We start from the raw sequence: 14,929 nt of genomic DNA, 5'->3' as shown, positions 1-14,929 counted from the left end.
AAACCTATAAAAACGCACCTTTTGTTTTTTGTGATGAGACAAATGCAAGATGAGGCAAAGGTAAAGTCTGACCTGTGTAACTCATGTCATCTGTACAGAGACAAAAGGAGCAAAAAGGAGAAGGTTTCAAGGAAGTTTCTACTGTTGTACTTTTAAAAAATGTCTAAAATGAGTCTGAGCTGTAGCACATACAAAGTCGACCTTCACACACACCAATAGAGTGTACGTTGTTAGCTAGCTGCAGTTCACCTCCGTTGACTTTTGTCTTTGTACATTCAAGAGAATATCATGACGCCTGATAACAGCGATCGTGTGATGGTTCAAAATCTCACCCAGTTAGATGCAATATCTGATCTATTATCTGTCTATGGTTGAATGGAGGAGGGGGGTGTATGAGGTCTTGCCGGGTTATGTTGAGCAGCCGGGTTGTTTTGCATTTGATAGGTTAGAGCTCTTATTTCACCTATCAGTCCCTGGTAAGCCCTTTCTGAGCAAGGAGTGGAGGCTGATGAATGAGAGCTGGTCGCAGCTAGTTGATGTAAAGAGAGCATCTAACTGGGTCAGACTATGAACCATCACATGATCACTGTTATCACGGTTTGGCGAGAGAGGTTGGGGCTATCATAATGAGGTGATGCGGGTGGTGACAAAGCGTTCACAACTTGGGAAACAAATTCTCTCTGATCATTAAGCTCCATTATTTTGCCTAATTTCACAAATAATAATAATGAAACATAAATAATGACGAAATATACATGAGACAGGCTTGTGTCAGTTCCCCAACGTGGGATTTTTTTCACAAGGAAGTCAGTCTACACACCAGTATAACCTAGAGTAGACGATTGGATTAAAGTTTAGGAGGTGTTAAGATGAATGCATCCTTTTTTTGTATATGGAATTAACATGGTCAGAATACGGTGGAGGACTTACGTGACGTGAAAGTTTTTCCAATCGACGGGTCTCAGGTTTTAAAAATGATGAGGCAAGGAGTAGAATTTGGAAAACGTGACTTGACTGGATTACATTCAATTCTCATGAACACTGAAGGGAATACAAGTCTTAATGGTTACTTACCATTGGATTTTTCTGGATTTTGTTGGTGCACACTCATCAGCTTAAAGCTGCATTAATTAAACTTCATGTTTGACTTTAACATTCAATAAACAAACATACCTTTTCAGAGTCAGTGTTGCGGCCCTCGCGCTAAAAAGACTGTCCTCGCGAAGCGCTTTCTAAAAGACTCAATTGTTGATGTGACCTGTGTTTATGGGGGGCCCTTATGGACTCAAGGTGAGATGTCCGCTTGGCTGTTGTCTGGACATATCTGATAAGGAGACATGCCAGAACATGTGTAATTGTGAGATATCCGGACGTGTCCTTTTGGCTGATGTCTGGACATGCCCGATAAGAGTTCGAGAGTGGAGGTAGGCTGGGGACACCACAGTGCTGCTGCACTTCAGCGTGGACCACAACATAAGGAATAGTTTTTAGTGACACAGAGTAGACTCGCGTAAATGTAAATGTCATATCCAGGGGTGGCCGGATGGGGTGGGACTATACAGTCAGTTCTGGGGCGAGGTGGTGACGTCACTTCCAGAGGCCGGGTTGTGTTATCAGGGCCACCAATCAAACATTTGACAGAAAAGGTGTCATGATATCCTCTCATTATTTAGCTGGAGTCTCTCAGCAAAGGATACGTGCAATGGGTTTTTCTGGATTTATTTCAAATTACCTAGAGCCCTTAAAGTTTGCCGCTTTAAACCTGCACACATCTTCATAGTTGAAAACCCCAATTATGAGTTTTACCTTTCTCGATATGTCCCACTGAAGGAGAATTCCGCTCCTAGTGATCAGATTGCCATATGGACTTCCTTTAGAAGCGATTTAATATGGATAAAGGCTTGCAAACTAAAAACTGTAGCACTGAATTTGTAGATCTTTTTTTTATTATTTTGTAAAGACAAACACAACTTGCATGGCATGGTAAAGAACAACAACCAACTTATTCTCACAATACCATTTACATTTCTATTTTTATAGAATAATAGTATAATAGTGTAGATGATTAGTGTAGAACGATTATGTTTTGTCTAGATGCTGTTTCCTGCTGCTGTTTTGTTTAGGGATTTAACAATAATATGCTACAAGCTTAGTTGAATCTGAAAAAACTCTAAATACATTTTTGTGTAAATGGTAAAGATGCAGTAAAGAAGTCTGCCTTTGGCTTGTCATCCGTTGTTTAAATCAGGGAAAACCTTAAATCCTACCATATTTTACTTATATCTCAGCCCTTTAACCATTGTAAATGTTACTGCATGAAATAGGTAGACCTAAATTCACAAATAAAGGTTAAAAATAATTTGCTGCTAAACAAACAATATCTACAGTACACTGTAACTCTTTTTCTTTATCTATAACTACTGTCGGGATCCGATCCCTCCCGAGTTGGTTTATCTGAAAGAAACTGTGGCGTTGTTTAATTGTGCTTAATACTGTCTATATTTTTGTTCACATATACATGAATAATCCAATGCAGATCTGGAGAGTATGACATATACCATTCTCACCTCTCTGTTACAACTCTGAAGCATTTCAATCGCACAGCTCGCTGTATAGTCTAAGACACCTCCTAGTATGTGTGCTCCTCCACCTTCGTATTGTGGCCCCAACAGACCACAGCATAGAAGAAGACACTGACCACCACAAACTCAAGCATCTGCCATAGACAGGTCTTCAGGGCCAAAGGAGATTGGCAGCAGCTCGTCCACAGTCTTGTTCTGGTACGAGCCATTGGGCTTTGTCATGTACACCTGCCATTTTAACCCAAACTGTGAGAGAAATGAGAACAAACAAAAGAAGTCTATGATAGTAGCTTAATCCATGGTTATTATACAGCATATTCAAAGCATCAGACTTCTTGTTAATAAGAAACTAGCATCTGTTATATGTTGCCTAGGCTATTATAAGTGCCTAGGTAACATATACTGCTATGGCATAAACAGGGAACTTGACACTGCATGTGACCCATCACCGACTGGAAATGAAATGCTCCAATGAAACCGCACTAAAACAGGGTGAGCAGATAATACCTCTCTCATGAACTGCCGGCATCCACCACACGGAGAGATGAATTGGTCAGTCATGTCACTGCAACGAATATATGAGGATAAATGTATGTAAGTAACAGACAAAACGGTTCTGCTGTTGTCTTTCAAAAATTATCTACTGGCTATCAAAATCAACTCAAATTTGATTCACACAGGCCAATTTCTACTGTTTCCTCACATGACTAATGTAGACATCACTACTTGATTCATCCAGTTCTTTCTAGTCTAAGTCAATCTCTGATCCCAAGCCATCGTGAGTCATGCTTTGGAAATAAAGGAGTGGTTATTTCGCAATGCAAAACAGCAAGGATGTCTACGTGTCAGGATATGCAGTCAACTTTCCAGATTATTGTGTGTGTAATTGTGTTATCCCAAATGCAAGTTACCTGGCGATTGCAATGGCTTTGAAACTTTTGTACCCCTCTGACACTGCCTTTGCCATGGCATTCCTTTCCGCACACACACCCAAGTTGTAGCATGCATTCTCCACATTGCAACCTGCCAGGGTCACAAATATATTCATCCCTTAGTGGATATGCATATACATAAAAAAAACCTGGAATTGCATAGAGGGATCATTTATTTTGTGTGTCCTGGACAAATTGTTATTGTCCACACCACCGCCAGACACTTAGATTGCTGCTGAGGGACACGTGACCCTCTGAACTTAGTACAGTCCAGCAACATTGACCAGACTGTTGTGTCTTTTCCTTACTGTTGACAATGATTTAACATCTCAGTCAATATATACAGTGTGACCGAGGCGGGTGGCGCAATGACTAAAGGTCATCTTGGTTCACACAGGAAAATGAAAATGTGGCAATTTTGGAAAATGGGATTTTACCAACAGTGCTGATAAAGATTTATTGGTAGCTATTTAGGCAGACATTTAACTTTTTGTTTAACGTTAAGGTTGAACCTTTTTCTTGTTGTGTTTAGAAAGAATGAAAAACAAATCTGAATGATCAAAACACAAGTTACATAATACTGTAGTTTCGTTTTCCCTCCAGATTGAAGTACAGTAAACCTTAACTACAGCCAAAGAACGTATACGTACATTTGGGTAAAGCACTCAAATAATATGAAAATGCACTATACAGAATAATAATTGAGTATCCAGTAAAAAGTACTAGTAAATGTACTATTTAAATGTTTAACCCATATTGCAAATATTTACTCTAATCCTGCAATCCAGATGCTAAGTTTCCCATTCACCTGTAAACACGCGGTTGTCCTGTGTCAGGAGAGCAGCTCCCACCCTGAAGTTGCTGTAAGGGCAGTAAGCTTGCTTCTTTGCCTCTTGAGACTGGGAGATCAGCTTGTCGATCGTTTCCTGGCACAAGTTTTTGGAGCCATGATCCTCAGTCCCTTTCGCTTTGACTTGACTCATTCTTGCACTTTAGTTGTTGTTAGATTGTTGTTGTTTCTTTTATGCTGTTGGGGTTCCGTGAACGAGTCTATTTTAACACAGCTTTAAATGAGTATAAGTCTGAGGGAAGGGGAAGAGGGTGCAGTCACACCCCGTCACTTGGTAGGATGCCAACTTGCTGTCGTGGCAATGGGAGGTGGCTTTGTTGCTATGTAAATGTTGTTGTGCAGAAATGATGCTGATGTTAAAGGCGGAGCCTGTCAAAGGCGGGACTATCACCTCTGACTAAAATGGCCTGTGACCAAACATTCATTGAGTTTGTTTTTGCTAGTTTATCAAAAACATTTGAGACATTTTGTGAAAATATGAAACTTTATTTTTAAGTCCAGCTCTGAGTGTGCGGAGATACTGAGGTTTTAAAGACCAACATGATCCCTGAAAAGGGTTTGGTCCCAAATCTGTAACATGGTTGTACATCATTTACGGAAAACATTACAAAACAAAAACAGTAACATACCTATAAAATACAAAGTGCGTTTAGTTGCATATACGTAAGACGTTAGAGGTAAGAGGTTTATTTTTTTCTAACAACCCGAGTCTTCCTTCTCAGGTGATATTCAAAAGGTAGGTGGAAAAGTGTGTATTTTTACCTATGTGTGCTTTGATGACCATTACATGTTAATGTAATGGGATGTATGTTTTGCTTTCTTTTTTTTTTTTTTAGCAAGTACTTTGATGTTTATTTTAAAGCACTGTACTGCATGCAAGACAACACAAATATCCATTGTGGTCTTTGGGGTTCATTAAGATCCGTACCTTACACTAGTCTTAGGTGAGCTTATTACTAAGAGTGTGATTAGCTGTTCTGGATGACCCAGCTCATCCATCCAACGTAGTTTCTGACTCTGGTGTAGACACCAGGGTAGTAAGCATAAGCACAACCAATGCCCCAAGATACAATGCCTTCAAATTTACCATTACAGACAAGAGGTCCACCTGAGTCTCCCTGAGGATGGAAAAATCAACAGTTCAGTGTTTTTAGAGGTCTCATTTGGGAAGTGTGATACATTTTAAAGTAGAATTTGGGCTTGAGATGAAAAATCTAAATTTCAAATACAACAACAACAATAATAATAACAATAAATATAACAGAATTATCACAGTTTCTACTGAGTGTAGATCTGAGGCAACCTCTACCCTAATGTGATCCCATGTGATCCCATCATAGCAGCACTTGATCAATATCACCTTTAATTTGTGCCTTAAAATATTGTATTGGACGTTGCAGCTCACCTGACAAGATTTGTTCCCACCAAACAGCGAGCCTGCACAGATCATGTTATCTGTGATCTTGAAGTAGTAGTAGTAACAACAGTTGGAGAGGATGTCCACATCCACAGACCTTAGTACAGGTGACAGGCTGTAGCTGGTAAGCGAGGTCACACCCCATCCACTGACTGTGCACCGGGCAAGGTCAGCCAAGGGGGGTGCATTGGGGTCTGTTAAAGACACTTAAGCATCTGCCATAGACAGATCTTCAGGGCCAAAGGAGACTGGCAGCAGCTCGTCCACAGTCTTGTTCTGGTACGAGCCATTGGGCTTAGACATGTACACCTGCCATTTTAACTCAAACTGTGAATGAAATGATGCCAAACAAAAGAAGTCCATCATAGTTGCTTTATCCATACATACCAACAAGTTTCTTTCTGCAGTTTATTTTACTGACAGCATATTCAAAGCAGCAGACTCCTTGTTAATAAGAATGTTTACGTGTCAGGATATGCAGTCAACTTTCCAGATTATTGTGTGTGTAATTATTTGTCATCCCAAACGCACGTTACCTGGCGATTGCAATGGCTTTGAACTCTTTGTACCCCTCTGACACTGCCTTTGCCATGGCATTCCTTTCCGCACACACACACAAGTTGTAGAATGCATTCTCCACATTGCAACCTGCCAGTGACAAAAAATATATGTATCCCTTAGTGGATATGCATATACATAAAAAAAACCTGGAATTGCAAAAAGGAATCATGAAAGGCACAGTCTATTTATTTTGTTTGTCCTGGACAAATTGTTATTGTCCACACCACTGCCAGACACTTAGATTGCTGCTGAGGGACACGTGACCCTCTGAGCTTAGTACAGTCCAGCAACATGGACCAGACTGTTGTGTCTTTGCCTTACTGTTGACAATGATTTAACATCTCAGTCAATATATACAGTGTGACTGAAGTGGGTGGCGCAATGACTAAAGGTAATCTTGGTTCACACAGGAAAATAAAAATGTGGCAATTTTGGAAAATGGGATTTTACCAACAGTGCTGATAAAGATTTATTGGTAGCTATTTAGGCAGACATTTAACTTTTTGTTAAACATTAAAGTTGAACCTTTTCTTGCCGTGTTTAGTCATTGGAACCGTCTCTTGACACAATAAAGAAAAATCATATGCTGATAAAGCTAACTATCTAGCGTCATAAACTTTGACTTTTATTAAAGAAAAACAAATCTGAATGATCAAAACACGAGTTACATAATACTGTGATTTCGTTATCCCTCCAGATTGAAATACAGTAAACTTTAACATCAGCCAAAGAATGTACACGTACATTTGGGTAAAGCACTCAAATAATATGAAAATGCACTATACAGTACAATACTCAAGAATCCAGTAAAAAGTAATAGTAAATGTACTATTTAAATGTTTAACCCCCATAGCAAATATTTACTCCAATCCTACAATCCAGATGCTAAGTTTGACATTTACCTGTAAACACATGGTTGTCCTGTGTCAGGAGAGCAGCTCCCACCCTGAAGTTGCTGTAAGAGCAGTAAGCTTGCTTCTTTGCCTCTTGAGCCTGGGAGATCAGCTTAACTATTTCCTGGGGCAAGTGTTTGGAGCCATGATCCTCAGTCTCTTTCCCTTTGACTTGACTCACTCTTGCACTTTAGTTGTTGTTAGATTGTTGTTGTTTTTTGTTTTTGCTGTTCAGGTTCAGTGAACGAGTCTATTTTAACACAGCTTTAAATGAGTATGAGACTGAGGGAAGGGGAAGAATGTGCAGTCACACCCCGTCATGCTGTCGTGGCAGTGGGAGGTGGCTTTGTTGCTATGTAAATATTATGCAGTCATGATGCTGATGTTAAAGGCGGGACCTGACAAAGGCGGGGCTATCCCCTCTCTGACTAAAATGGCCTGTGACCAAACATTCTTCAAATTTGTTTTTGCTAGTTTATCAAAAACATATGAGACATTTAGTGAAAATATGAAACTTTATTTTTAAGTCCAGCTCTGAGTGTGCGGAGATGATAGATGGTAAATTATTAAACACATCCCGATTCTGTTTTGTCCAGGTGCTGTTTCCTGCTGCTCTTTTGTTTATGGATTTAACAAGAATATGCTACAAGCTAAGGTTGAATCTGAAAGACTAAACTAAATACATTTTTTGTTTAAATGGTACAGAGGCAGTAAAAGAAGTCTGCCTTTTGCTTTGTGTTTTGTCTACTTTTTTAAGTTGTCATCTGTTTGAATCAGGGAAATTTTTGTGAAGGTGAATTTGTGTTGGCAACTTAAATGTTCCCCCTTCTGTCTTTCCCCTTTAATCATTTGCTGCTAAAGAAACAATATCTACAGTACACTGTAACTTTATTTGGGCTTAATTTTTGTCTGTAACTACCTATAAGAAAATAAGTGTAACTCATTAAAGGACAACACTTTTTAACAGTTTAAATATTAAACAGTTTATTTATTAATTAAAATGTGTGGATTCATTTGACCTGATATTTATGCAATTTTTATTCGTTTTCTTCTTTAGACTAATAAATATCTACAATAAAACATCCTTCAGCAAGTTAATCTATTGGATTTTCTCGCTAATTAGCTTTTACAGTACATATATCAAGTCAATTTAAATATGTGACACATTCACAATTAACACATAATATAAGAATAAATATTTCCCATAAATATAACCCCTAAACATGAATACAGTTTCAGGATGTGTTTCCTGTGTAGTAGATTACAAATCGTCAGGGCCAAAGGAAAGTGGCAGCAGCTCTTCCACAGTCATCTTCAGACACGAGCCATTGGGCTTTGACATGTACACATCCCAATTTAACCCAAACTGTGAGAGAAATGAGAACAAACAAAAGTCTATGATAGTAGCTTAATCCATACATAAACCAACACATTTCTTTCTTCGGGTCATTTTACTGACAGCATATTCAAAGCAGCAGACTCCTTGTTAATAAGAAACTAGCACCTGTTATATGTTACCCAGGCTTGTTATAGGTGCCTAGGCAACATATACTGCTATGGCATAACCAGGGGACTTGACACTACATGTGACCCATCACTGACTGGAAATGAAATGCTCCCATTGAAACCACACTAAAACAGGGTGAGCAGATAATACCTCTCTCATGAACTGCCGGCATCCACCACACGGAGATATGAATCTGTCCGTCTGGTCACTGAATATATGAGGATAAATGTATGTAAGTAACAAACACAACAGTTTTGTTGTTCTTTCAAAAATGATCCACTGGCTTCCAAAATCAACTCAAATTTCATTCACATAGGCCAATTGCTACAGTTTTCTCAGATAACTATTGTAGACATCACTGCTTGATTCATCCAGTTCTTTCTAGTCTGAGTCGATCTCTGATCAGCAAGACAGACTTGCATTCAAACATGTAACTTTGGATGTTTTACTTAATGATGTGCAAAATGCAACAATAAATTGAGTCATGCTTTGATAATTAAGGAGCGTTGAATTTTGATGTATATATGTGTTATCCCAAACGCACGTTACCTGGCAATTGCAATGGCTTTGAACTCTTTGTACCCCTCTGACACTGCCTTTGCCATGGCATTCCTTTCTGCACACACACCCAAGTTGTAGCATGCATTCTCCACATTGCAACCTGCCAGGGTCACAAATTTATCCCTGTCAGTACACACAGTGTGACTGAGGCAGGTGGTGCAATAAGTAAAGGTCGCCTTATTTCATACAGGAAAATAAAAACGTGGCAATTTTGGAAAATTTGATTTTACCAAGTGAGATGGTAAGATTTATTGGTAGCTTTTGTTGTGTCTAGTCATTGGAACCGTCTCTTGACAGGTAATCATTAACACAATGTAGAAAAATCATATGCCGATCAAGCAAATTATCTAGTGAAAAATACATCTGAATGATCAGAACATGTGTTCCATAATACTGTAGTTCTGATTTATTTTCAGATTGAAGTACACATACGTTTCGGTAAAGCACTCAAATAATACAAAACTGCACGATACAGTATAATGAGTATGAAACTGAGTATCCAGTGAAAAGCAGATGTACTATTTAAATGTTTAACCCTCATTGCAAATATTTACTCAAATTCTACAATCCAGATGCTAAGTTTGACATTTACCTGTAAACAAGCGGTTGTCCTGTGTCAGGAGAGCAGCTCCCACCCTGAAGTTGCTGTAAGGGCAGTAGGCTTGCTTCTTTGCCTCTTGAGCCTGGGAGATCAGCTTAACTATTTCCTGGGGCAAGTTTTTGGAGCCATGATCTTCAGTCTCTTTCGCTTTGACTTGACTCATTCTTGCACTTTAGTTGTTGTTAGATTGTTGTTGTTTCTTTTATGCTGTTGGGGTTCAGTGAACGAGTCTATTTTAACACAGCTTTAAATGAGTATGAGACTGAGGGAAGGGGAAGAGGGTGCAGTCACACCCAGTCACTCTGTATGATGCCAACTTTCTGTCGTGGCAACGGGAGGTGGCTTTGTTGCCATGTAACATCAGCATCATGTTGTTGTGCAGTCATGATGCTGATGTTAAAGGCGGGGCCTGTCAAAGGCGGGGCTATCACCTCTCTGACTAAAATGGCCTGTGACCAAACTTTCTTCAAGTTTGTTTTTGCTAGTTTATCAAAAACGGATGAGACATTTTGTGAACATATGAAACTTTATTTTTAAGTCCAGCTCTGAGTCTGCGGAGATACTGAGGTTTCAAAGACCAACATGATCCCTGAAAAGGATTTGGTCCCAAATCTGTTAGATGGTTGTACATCATTTATGGAAAACATTACAAAACAAAAACAGTAACATACCTATAAAATACAAAGTGCATTTAGTTGCATATACGTAAGACGTTAGAGGTAAGAGGTTTATTTTTTTCTAACAACCCAAGTCTTCCTTCTCAGGTGATATTCAAAAGGTAGGTGGAAAAGTGTGTATTTTTACCTATGTGTGCTTTGATGACCATTACATGTTAATGGGATGTTTGTTTTGCGTTGTTTTGTTTTTTTTCAAAGCAAGTACTTTGATGTTTATTTTAAAGCACTGTACTGCATGCAAGACAACACAAATATCCATTGTGGTCTTTGGGGTCCATTAAGACCCGTACCTCACACTAGTCTTAGGTGAGCTTATTACTAAGAGTGTGATTAGCTGTTCTGGATGACCCAGCTCATCCATCCAACGTAGTTTCTGACTCTGGTGTAGACACCAGGGTAGTAAGCATAAGCACAACCAATGCCCCAAGATACAATGCCTTCAAATTTACCATTACAGACAAGAGGTCCTCCTGAGTCTCCCTGAGGATGGAAAAATCAACAGTTCAGTGTTTTTAGAGGTTTCATTTGGGAAGTGTGATATATTTTAAAGTAGAATTTGGGCTTGAGATGAAAAATCTAAATTTCAAATACAACAACAACAATAATAATAACAATAAATATAACAGAATTATCACAGTTTCTATTGAGTGTAGATCTGAGGCAACCTCTACCCTAATGTGACATCCCATCATAGCAGCACTTGATCAATATCACCTTTAATTTGTGCCTTAAAATATTACATTGGATGTTGCAGCTCACCTGACAAGAGTCTTTCCCACCAAACAGCGAGCCTGCACAGATCATGTTATCTGTGATCTTGAAGTAGTAGTAGTACCAGCAGTTGGAGAAGATGTCCACATCCACAGACCTTAGTACAGGTGACAGGCTGTAGCTGGTAAGCGAGGTCACACCCCATCCACTGACTGTGCACCGGGCAAGGTCAGCCAAGGGGGGCGCATTGGGGTCTGGTAAAGAGACTGGCCCAACCCTGTCGTTGATCGTAGCTGGACGGTCCAACTGACCCAGAGAGAGTATATCGGTCAGTTAGTTGACATGATATGAGGTAGCATGCTACATTAGTAATGTAAATATGGTATAACCAACACAGTTTACATTCATTCTAATGCTTATTTTAATCTTATTTTCACTTTCATTTACCCCTGGTTTGAGTTTCAGGTCACTGACTCTTCAATGTCTGGAATCCTTAATCAGTTTAAATACACACCAAATTAAAAGTGTTTGTATAAAATCATAATCTGCATTAAAACATAAAACTCTTTGTCTTACTTTAAGCAGCATGATGTCATTGTCAAAGGTCCAGGACTGGAACTGGTAGTGCCTTATGATTACAGAGACATTGAACACCTGCTCAAAGCCCTCCACCTTGTTGATGTTGTGTTCACTCAGGACCACCTGGATCAGGTAATTGCTACAAGAGCGTGAGAAGAAGGCAAGCAAAGGCAGCGGGCGAGATTTATAAAATGCTTCTTCATCAACTAGTGATCAGAAAATTCACCCTTTTCTTCAAAGTCACACAGAAGCTGTTGCTGATTATTAACTGCAGTAACTTACGGTCTCCAGCAGTGGGAAGCAGACGCCACCCACTGCGGATGTACAAGGGTGCCTCCGCAAAAGTGGCTGCCCAAGTACAAGATGGAAGCTTGATACTTGATGGAGTAGGGGTAAACCTCTGCACCCCCGATGATTCTCGCCCCGTATACACCTTAAAACAAAGCAGGGGGTTAGATGCACAGACAGTTATAAATTGTACTTTATTCATAAATGCAATATTGCTCTGTTCAGTAAAATAATATTAGCTTATAGCTTTTAAAGTTAATCCTGTGTGATGAAAGGTCTGAAAGTTAAAAACACACTGTGTGAATGTATTCTCAGATGCCATTGTTCCTCACCTGTTAAGTTTATAACAAGAAGACGAAGCAATAAGAGGTGACAGGATGGAATCAAGTTCATCTTAGTGGCTACTAAAAAAGGTACACATTGGCAAAATGTCACTTTTCTGTTAGTGGAATGAGAGAAAAGACTTTGACTGAATTAGAAAAAAAGTGCCTGGCTTTTATTTTTTACTCATACACAAAAAGTCCCCCATCACCCAACCAACTGGTGCTATGAATTCATGGCAGCGCATCAAAAATAATACATAATCTAACTAAAGTCCTTCTCTCACCTTATCAAGATTCAAGTAAGAAAACAGTCAAAGTCCTGCATCCACACTTTGGCACACACACTCTCACACACTGCTCTCATACCGGAACATACAGTAAAACATGGAAACTCTCGGCCCTGTTTTATAATGTAACTCTACCCCTTCCCGGCCATTGTGTGCCAAATATCTAAGTATCTCTCTCACACATAGAAAGCAAAGAGTCTGACCTAGTACAGGAAAAAAAAAACAACAACAACAAAAAAATACAGCTTTCGTCTTTCATTGCATCTTTCTTTCTAAGGGCTTTGTTCTCACAGATTCAGCCTTTTGTCCAGTGGTGGAGACAAAGTGAAGCTTAACAGCGCCGAAACCCAACAAGCCAGAGAAATGATAGCATATAATCTCCAGACACGTTGTTTGATGCACCCAATGGTGTTAGAGAGGGTTGGACAAAGTATCAACTAAGACATAGCAAAGAGAGCATTTACTCTTGAACAAGGAAAAACCTTTTTTTTGTCAGAAATCCTGTTAAATTAACGTGACAGTAAGAGCAGCAGTGTATTTATTGTACACGTATGTACTGTATACTTCATATACTAACTCTCAAGCGGACAAAAAGGCAACAGAGAACAATCTTTTTAAATATGAAAGCTACTAAATCAGTGCTGCTCATATTCAGATCATAGTGTCCTTCCTATCCTTTCCTAACATTTCCCATCCTCCCAGATGTCACTCTCATTTAGATTCCCAGCAGGTAGTTTTTCCATTCTGAGTTCCCACACACAGAGGGGGTGTTTGGTTTGTAACTCATAGCCTCTATACAGTGTACCATCCCCAAGGTGTCATTCCATCTGTGAGGGTGAAAGGCGATAGCGTGCTCCACTCTCCCTCAGGTGCAAAGCTGAGGTGACAAACAGGATGCCTTTGTGTGTGTACGTGTGTGAAACAGAGCAAGCGTGAAGCACATGCCATGCACAAAGCTTCAGAAGCAGAATATGTCACTGAAAAGTAGTCATTTTCACGGAAACTTGTTTATCACATGTAGACGTATGTTGTGGATGTGGCTCCATAAATAGAGCAGCTTGTCTACTAACTGCAGGGCAGGTGGTTCAATTCTTGGCCCCTCCCTTCCACACGTCAAAGTGCCCTTAGGCAAGACAACCCCACATTGTTCCTAGTGACTTTTTGCATAACGGTGTCTGCCAAAGGACTAAATGTGCAGTACACATAAAATTACTGAACATATTTATTTTTGTCCAATGGTTTCATCTCGCAGAGAGATAAACAAGTTGGTTTATATCACTTTCATTTTGCTAAGGTAAATTGTTTTTGGAAAAAAAAAAATAGTAAAGCTACATTATGAATTGCTTTGACATCCACATCATCTCTCCAGGTCAATATCTATTTCTACATACAATGTTCGTGTATCTTTACATCGTTACATGCTGTTGCTATTCGTAGGCCGTGAATCACAGGATAAAAAATAGATGAAAGTCACGTTGATTTTCTTGTCAAGAAAGTGAATACACGTATTTACCAAAACCAATTGTTCTTAGTTGTGTGCATGAAGTTATGTTTTTGATGTTGTGTTTCATTGCCATATAATGAAATCCAATTCACCTGCGTTGTATTAGTGTGCTGACAGACATGTCCTGTAAAATTCACATCAAATCTATGAGAACAGATACAGTATTTACCACAGGTAAAGGTATGTGGAAAAAATACATTTATTGTAACTTGGTTAATTGACCCTTTTATTGTTTCTCATGTCATAAAGGCCAACTTCATGTTTGCTTGAGTCATTTTTTCTTTGTCTGAAATTATGAAATAGAAAAATTACTTGTGTAAGGTGAAGGTCTGTGAATTCAGGTTAGTGTTGGTCCAGGAAACACCTGAGAGTGGGAGGCCACACAAAGCCGTCTCTCCCGTTCTACTCAGCGAAGCATCAATTATTCAGCTCACTCTAAATGTGGGACAAGAGGAGGTCAGGCGAGATTCTCCTCCCATGCTGTGGATGATGCTGACTTGCCAGAAGGCTGATGATGAGGAGGATAGTGATGATGATCAGGTTGATGATAATGACTCATTATCATGGCCGACACAGATTTGATGATGACTGGTGACTCATACTCATACAGAGGAACACTTCTGAGCTGTGTAGAGTGCCTCGTAGTTGCCTTGACT

At 39.4% G+C, this 14,929-nt stretch overlaps 4 protein-coding genes across 4 annotated transcripts; all 4 read right to left on the bottom strand.

The window, feature by feature from the left end:
- Nucleotides 1–1,924: 1,924 nt before the first annotated feature.
- LOC113155141 (cytidine deaminase-like) lies at nucleotides 1,925–4,651 on the bottom strand. The gene is made up of 4 exons (XM_026349666.1): nucleotides 4,323–4,651; nucleotides 3,494–3,605; nucleotides 3,090–3,147; nucleotides 1,925–2,828 (listed from the first exon to the last, which is right to left on the bottom strand). Exons 1-4 carry the CDS (start codon nucleotides 4,495–4,497, stop codon nucleotides 2,709–2,711), a joined length of 465 nt encoding a protein of 154 aa, XP_026205451.1. The 5' UTR covers nucleotides 4,498–4,651; the 3' UTR covers nucleotides 1,925–2,708.
- A 178-nt stretch (nucleotides 4,652–4,829) lies between these two features.
- Nucleotides 4,830–6,373, bottom strand: LOC113153389 (trypsin I-P1-like). The gene is made up of 3 exons (XM_026346995.1): nucleotides 6,318–6,373; nucleotides 5,770–5,989; nucleotides 4,830–5,482 (listed from the first exon to the last, which is right to left on the bottom strand). The coding sequence occupies exons 1-3, from the start codon at nucleotides 6,371–6,373 to the stop codon at nucleotides 5,333–5,335; spliced, it is 426 nt and encodes a 141-aa protein (XP_026202780.1). The 3' UTR covers nucleotides 4,830–5,332.
- Nucleotides 6,374–8,496: 2,123 nt separating this feature from the next.
- On the bottom strand, nucleotides 8,497–10,194 carry LOC113155142 (cytidine deaminase-like). The gene is made up of 4 exons (XM_026349667.1): nucleotides 9,896–10,194; nucleotides 9,292–9,403; nucleotides 8,893–8,950; nucleotides 8,497–8,601 (listed from the first exon to the last, which is right to left on the bottom strand). Exons 1-4 carry the CDS (start codon nucleotides 10,065–10,067, stop codon nucleotides 8,497–8,499), a joined length of 447 nt encoding a protein of 148 aa, XP_026205452.1. The 5' UTR covers nucleotides 10,068–10,194.
- Nucleotides 10,195–10,777: 583 nt separating this feature from the next.
- Nucleotides 10,778–12,552, bottom strand: LOC113154519 (trypsin-like). The gene is made up of 5 exons (XM_026348770.1): nucleotides 12,492–12,552; nucleotides 12,154–12,304; nucleotides 11,869–12,010; nucleotides 11,341–11,598; nucleotides 10,778–11,061 (listed from the first exon to the last, which is right to left on the bottom strand). The coding sequence occupies exons 1-5, from the start codon at nucleotides 12,550–12,552 to the stop codon at nucleotides 10,912–10,914; spliced, it is 762 nt and encodes a 253-aa protein (XP_026204555.1). The 3' UTR covers nucleotides 10,778–10,911.
- Between the last annotated feature and the right edge of the window lie 2,377 nt (nucleotides 12,553–14,929).

This window comes from Anabas testudineus, chromosome 5 (assembly GCF_900324465.2).
Source record: "Anabas testudineus chromosome 5, fAnaTes1.2, whole genome shotgun sequence".
NCBI classification, from domain to species: domain Eukaryota; kingdom Metazoa; phylum Chordata; class Actinopteri; order Anabantiformes; family Anabantidae; genus Anabas; species Anabas testudineus.
The sequence above is the reverse complement of the archived record's forward strand: the minus strand, read 5'-3'. Positions and strand labels throughout refer to the sequence as shown.

Coding starts and splice junctions, on each gene's coding strand:
- LOC113154519 (XM_026348770.1), bottom strand. CDS start 12,552: ATGAACTTGATTCCATCCTGTCACCTCTTATTGCTTCGTCTTCTTGTT. Junction 12,011..12,153: donor GCTTCCCACTGCTGGAGACC/GTAAGTTACTGC, acceptor ACGCTCTTGTAG/CAATTACCTGATCCAGGTGG. Junction 11,599..11,868: donor ATGACATCATGCTGCTTAAA/GTAAGACAAAGA, acceptor TCTCTGGGTCAG/TTGGACCGTCCAGCTACGAT.
- LOC113153389 (XM_026346995.1), bottom strand. CDS start 6,373: ATGGCAAAGGCAGTGTCAGAGGGGTACAAAGAGTTCAAAGCCATTGCA. Junction 5,990..6,317: donor AAAGCCATTGCAATCGCCAG/GTAACGTGCGTT, acceptor GGCAGATGCTTA/AGTGTCTTTAACAGACCCCA. Junction 5,483..5,769: donor GTGGGAACAAATCTTGTCAG/GTGAGCTGCAAC, acceptor TTCCATCCTCAG/GGAGACTCAGGTGGACCTCT.
- LOC113155141 (XM_026349666.1), bottom strand. CDS start 4,497: ATGAGTCAAGTCAAAGCGAAAGGGACTGAGGATCATGGCTCCAAAAAC. Junction 3,606..4,322: donor GGACAACCGCGTGTTTACAG/GTGAATGGGAAA, acceptor TGACCCTGGCAG/GTTGCAATGTGGAGAATGCA. Junction 2,829..3,089: donor GCCGGCAGTTCATGAGAGAG/GTATTATCTGCT, acceptor TTTCTCTCACAG/TTTGGGTTAAAATGGCAGGT.
- LOC113155142 (XM_026349667.1), bottom strand. CDS start 10,067: ATGAGTCAAGTCAAAGCGAAAGAGACTGAAGATCATGGCTCCAAAAAC. Junction 9,404..9,895: donor GGACAACCGCTTGTTTACAG/GTAAATGTCAAA, acceptor TGACCCTGGCAG/GTTGCAATGTGGAGAATGCA. Junction 8,951..9,291: donor AAAGCCATTGCAATTGCCAG/GTAACGTGCGTT, acceptor TCATATATTCAG/TGACCAGACGGACAGATTCA.